Source organism: Lontra canadensis, unplaced genomic scaffold, assembly GCF_010015895.1.
Source record: "Lontra canadensis isolate GAN:19392208 unplaced genomic scaffold, GSC_riverotter_1.0 scaffold29, whole genome shotgun sequence".
Classification (NCBI taxonomy): Eukaryota; Metazoa; Chordata; class Mammalia; order Carnivora; family Mustelidae; genus Lontra; species Lontra canadensis.
In genome coordinates this window covers 2,528,789-2,534,788 of record NW_022631023.1, presented here as the reverse complement: position 1 = coordinate 2,534,788, position 6,000 = coordinate 2,528,789, and the positions used below count along the sequence as shown (strand labels likewise).

The 6,000-nt window shown below is 47.2% G+C and overlaps 1 protein-coding gene across 5 annotated transcripts in view; it reads right to left on the bottom strand.

Annotated features, from left to right (window-relative positions):
* Nucleotides 1–506: 506 nt before the first annotated feature.
* Nucleotides 507–6,000, bottom strand: part of HSF2BP (heat shock transcription factor 2 binding protein) — a 100,974-nt gene continuing 95,480 nt past the window's right edge. For all 5 annotated transcript variants that reach the window (XM_032865227.1, XM_032865230.1, XM_032865229.1 and 2 more), the window contains one exon: nt 507–1,238. In XM_032865227.1, the coding sequence (XP_032721118.1) occupies nt 1,030–1,238 (209 nt within the window). In that variant the 3' untranslated portion in view covers nt 507–1,029. The remainder of the gene's footprint in view (nt 1,239–6,000) is intronic.

The following is a 6,000-nucleotide window of genomic DNA, read 5'->3' as shown; positions in this document are numbered from 1 at the left end:
GATGAAGCTCTTGGGGCGCGCCACACAGCAGACGCAGCTTACAGAGGTGGACGAGACCCCCAGCACCTGGCTGCGGCACGTTCCTTCACCCCGAGAGGTACCCCGAGCCCGAGCGCCCGCAGCATCTCTACGAGGGAAGCAGCCCAAGAAAGGAGTGAACGAGCTCCCTGATGTGACTCTCTGGGGTGACCCGGACGGAACGTCCCCTCTCACGCGCCCGCTTCCATTGCTCTGCCAGCGGCCCAGGCACAGCTGAGAAGGATCTGCGAGCTGCGGGCACCCTGGGACACTCCGGCAGACGTCATCTGAAGAACTCACCCAGCGTCCGGGCGCTCGTCGGGGAGGCCCGTTCCTGATCTCTCCTGTATGGAAAGTGGGACTTCCGAGTGTACAAATGCCCAGAACAGCGTAAGGACGGTGCTTCCCACCGACCAAGTATCTGCATCTCAGTAAGCGGCTTCCTGAGAGTGAGCGTTTCAGAACACAGGAGTCGTGCACACCAGTGGCTCTTCTGGCTTTCTTTATTCAAAAGTAAAACAGGCACCAAAAACAGAACTGAAACGTCCAATGTCACCTGAACTAGCAAGTTCACCGAAAGGCTTCAAGGTGAACTTGCATTTTAGGGAATCAATCATCACTACTAGAGAGAGAATGAATTGTTTTTCAAAACATGTATCTCAGGAAAATGCTGACCAGCGGGGCACGTGGCTATCTCATCCCCTTCGTGCCGGGGAACCCAGCGGTCTCGGGAAGTCCCCTGAGCACCGGGAGCTGCTCTAAGACGGCCCTCCTCCGGGTCCTGGACGTGGGCCTCGCCGGAAGGATGGATCTTCTGCAGGCCGCCCCCTGGCCGGGTCAAGCAGCCGCCCACGGGCACTCTCGCTTGCAGGAGGAAGTGGTGTGGATACATACGCATTCACGTCCCTCTCAAGTCACTCACAGTCTACCGTCCATAACACGTGGCGCACGGTGACGGTTTCGGAACACAAAGTGGGGGCTGGGGGAGGGGAAGGGACACACAGAGCGCCCCTACGCGTCACGCTCCAGGGCGCGGAGGTCCTCCAGGAGCTCCTGGGCCACGGTCTGCAGGTGCGGGTTGCGGCTCTTGGCCATGGCCACGACGCGCTGCAGGGGCAGGGAGCTCCGGAACTCGGAGGCCGACTTGGAGAAGACTTCCGGCTCCAGGACCACAGACTGGACGAGTCGCAGCACATGCAGACACACCTCTGTGTCCGGGTCTGGGGACAGAGGGAACGCTTCTGGTTAGAATGAGACTCTGCAGGAACCGGTGAAGTCACCCTCAGGAGCTCTCAGCCTTTCGGAATGACAGGTCTGATGGCTCGGTGACCACCAGCTGACTGAGGCACTGTCGCTTCTTGAGGTTAAAGGCTTAGTGCCTAAGAGCGACACAAAAGAACTCAATGACCACCGATTTAGTGACGTCCATCCTCAACACCACTCGCACTCGGATAGTCTAAAGACGCGGAACTAAAAACAAGAGCGCCTTCGTGCTGCCCGCGGCTGCGCCACGGGAGACTGTGGAAGAGGTACTGCCCCGTCTGTACTCGGAGCACATCAGTCCCCCCGAGCCCCGCACAGGCACGGCAGCTCCCTGGGGCCCCAGAGTCATGGGCGGCAGGACGCACAGTGCCGCCCTGTTCCCGAGGAAGGCTCTCTCGAGTCCGGGAACCTAGTGGTGGGCACGCGCCGCAGCATGGCTGGATGCGAACAGCCCGGCGCGGAGCCACAGCCGTAACCAGGAGGCTCCAGCTGTCTTGCTCCTTGCGCCTGCTGACCGGGAAGCCTCAATGTGCCGTCCGTCCACTCTCGGCCGGATGCCGTGATGGGAACCAGGCTCAAAATCAATCCCTCTTTCTTAGCGCTACGCTTAACTCTTTGAACAAGTGAGTGGATCGCAAGAGCAGACTCGGGAAGTCTGTGTTGAGAGCTGCCGTGTGTGGATGCTGCCACAGACCCCGTGCTGAGCCGGGCCTCCAGGGCCCAGTGAAGATGGCAGTGCTCCACCCAGGACGGAGGGCAGGACGTCCTGGGCCTGGACCATTTGAGTCCTCCTACTCTGGGGGAGGACATGGCAACTTCCCCCAGTATAGGCCGGCCAGAGACCCGCGGCAGAGTGTGGCTGCCACAGGGAGGAGGACAGGATCACTGGGAAGGCCCCAGCACCCAGATGCAGATGGACAGGTGTTGACCCAAAACAACAAAGAACTTCCCTTATCCCCCTTAATCAGTGCAGCAAACTCCCAGCAGCCAGTAACAGCCATCTATGGCCAGGAAAAGAGCGAGAGGAAGGAAGGTGACCCCTAAACATAGGCACAAAGGGAGGGTCAGCCACACGGGGGGGAGCAGGGTGCCGAGGAAGGCATTCGGGCAGCCCAGCTCTCGCCTCACGCCGCAGGAGGAAGAGAGGAGACTTGGAAGCCCGCGGTGCACAGAAGGCGAGAACAAAACCCACACCCATCTCACCGCACACCGACAGCCCTGCAAGAGAGGATGCACGGCCCTGTCCATGGCCATGCTGACCTCACCCCTGCTGTAGACAGGCCGGCTCACTATGACCCAGAGACCAAATACCACCCATGAGCCATTTCTGTACAGGCTGTGAGTGAAGAGTGATTTTTACATTTTAAAGGGACACTTTTTTAAAAGCGGGGGGGGGGGGAGAATGTGCAGCAGAGACCACATATGGCCTGAAAGATATTTACTATTCAGCCCGTTACAGAAAAAGTCCGCTCTTTTGCTCTGCACACAATGTCCAACATCCAATCAGAAATTACGACAAACAAGGGAAACAAAAGGCCCACGGTGGAGTGACGAAGTAATCCACAGGGCCAGACCCAGACATGACCCAGCTAGAAAACAAATCTGAACCAAACAGGATTCATAGATGGGAAACACCAATGTACATTCCTAGAGTGCATCTGATTGTAATGTAGACCCTAGGGCAAGTCATAAAAAAAGGGTTTAAAGCATAAATGATAAGCCAACAGTACCATAAAATAGAATATTAAAATAATCTAACAGCGAACAAAAAAAGAGGAAAAAAGAAACCAGAGATATTTTTCTATTTTTCTCTATACATTAAATGCAAATAGTATCGACACACCGATGACACTGAAAAGAAATAAAAATTTAAAAAAACACCGATTAGAAGCCAGAGGATGCATAAAACAGCAAGACTTCGCTATACATTGGTCACAGGACACTCAAGATAAATACAAAGACAGAGGTTAAAAGTAAAAACAAATATTTAAAATACACCAAACACTACTTAGAAGATGGCTACAGAGCCTATATTATTACCAAACAAAGTAGACTTCAGAACAGGAAATGTTACCAGGACCACGGAGTAACACTGCCTACTCACAGAGCGGTCACACACCAAGAAGACAGAAAAGTCTCAATTATGTATGGATGTACCAAATGACAGAGCTTCAAAAGACACAGCAAAATAGGATAGAACTCTACGGGCAAATCGATTCTCAGTTAGAGCTGAAAACTTGAATGTTATTTCCATTACTGATTTTTAAAAAGTAAGGAAAAGAAAATCAGTAAGAACACAGAAGCCCTGAACAATTGAGTTGAGCAAGGTCAGCCCGCGATGACCAACTGTATCCACCTATCAGTAACAATACTTTGGAAACGGAATTTTTTTTAAAAGACTATCATTCACAATAGCACCAAAACCAAAATACATTTAGGTATAGATCTCACAAAATGTGTGCAAGATCTGTATGCTAAAAACCATAAAACACCGATGTAAGAAATTAATGATGATGTAAGTAAACTAAGAGAGAGAACATGCTTATGGACCAGAGGACCCAATACTGTTATGTCAACTTGCCCAGTGATCCACACCCAGCACACTCCCAGCCAGAGTCTCAGTAAGCTTGTTTGTAGAATCAACAAACTAATTCTCAATTTTCTTTGGAAAAGTAAAGGAATTAAGACAGCCAAAACAGTTTAGAAAAACAGTGAAAGACTCAGAGTACTTGATTTCAAGACTTAAGAGTTATCAAGACAGTGTGATACTGGTGAAGGGACAACCACAGAGATAAATGAAACAGGATTAGCCTGGGGGGGCTCATTGGTTGGGCGACAGCCTTCAGCTCAGGTCATGATCTTGGGAGTCCCAGAATCGAGTCCCACATCGGGTTTCCTGCTTGGTGGGGTGTCTGCTGCTCCCTCTGACCTCTCCCCTCTCATGCCCTCTCTCGCAAATAAATAAAATTAAAAAAAAAAAAAAAAAAAAAGAAAGGAAAGAAAGAAACAGGATTAGAAAACACTGGAACACACCACAGTTTTGTAAAATCTCAACAAACATATAAACATATAAATGGCATTTTATATTCTTTTTAAGAAATGCATTTTAATTAAAAAAAAAAATAGCCTTTTCAGGTTACCTGTCTTGGTTCCATTAGAAGAGAGTAGGAATTTTGATCTCGGGGTTATGAGTTCAAGCCCCATGCTGGATGTAGAGATTACTTAAATTAATTAATTTAAAAGGAGGGGCGCCTACATGGCTCAGTGGGTTAAAGCCTCTGCCTCTGGCTCAGGTCATGATCTCAGGGTCTTGGGATCAAGCCCCACATCAGGCTCTCTGCTCAGCAGGGAGCCTGCTTCGCCCTCTCTGCCTACTTGTGATATCTCTCTCAAATGAATAAATAAAATCTTTAAAAAAAAAAAAGGATTCCTCAAGTAACTCATGGCTGTCTTAATGTAGATATTTCATCAAAGACTAAATACAACCTTATCTTGACAAATAGACAGACCTTCCACGTACTAGTACTCCCTACTTTCAGCAAACAGAAATTCCTTAGAAATGTACATTATCTCTACCCCTGCCCCTCCCTCCACAAACTTAGAAGTATGTATAATCAGATGCTCCTCACCAAACCCAGTGCAACTCTTCTAGTCTATGGACCTGTGCTATAATTAAAGCACCTTTTGCACCATAAAAAAATTAATTAATTTGAGAAATAATAGCCTTTTCAACAATCAGTGCTGGAGAAAATTGAACACTCATACATAAAAACAGAGAACTTAAATACATCCCTTGCCTCACATACAAAACTTACATGAAAATTAATAATAGACTTAAATGTAAAACCTAAAACACCAAGAACTTCTGAAGAAAACAGGAGAAAATCTTTGTAATCTTGAGTTTGGTAAGAATTTCTCAGATATAAAACCAAAAGCATAATCCATAGAAGAAAAAAATGAGTAAGCGCTATCAAAATTAAAAACATCTGCTCTTCCAAAGATATAGTTAGGAAATGAAAAGATGAACCAGTAGGCCAGAAGAAAATACTTGTAAAACATGTATCTGATTTATTTAAAAAAAAAAAAAACAACTGAATACAGAGTATAAACTCAAAATTACTGAATAATTACTAATAATAAAACAAACCACCCAATAAGAATTGTCAAAATATTGGAAAAGACACATCTTTTCACGTGCTCACTTCCCATTCATGTATCTACTTTGGTTAAATGTATTTTCAAATATTTTACTCACAGTTTCTTTACTCATCGTTGTGAAAATCTGGAAATAACCCAAACATCTTTCAACTGATGAATAGATAAAAAGAGACCATGGCATCTCCGTAGGGTAAAAATGTAAATAGCAATAAAATAAATTAACAACTGATACACACAAAAACATGATAAATCTCGAATTATGCCGAGAAACAAGCTGGACTTTAAAATCTGCACACGTGACTGCATACATACGCCTCTGAAGACGTCAAAGCCGCAGGAAGAGAGAAGAGACCTGCAGTTGCCAAGGCCTGGCAGTGGGAGGGGACGATCCCACCATGGCACAGGACGACTCTGCGGAGATGAAACCGTCCTGGGTATTAACTACAGTTTACATGGATGTGACGCGTATGTCGCAAGTCTTGGAACTCTGTACTGGTTAAGTGGATTTCACCCCACATAAAATTACAACTCAGTAACACAGACCTTTAAAAAAGAGGAAAA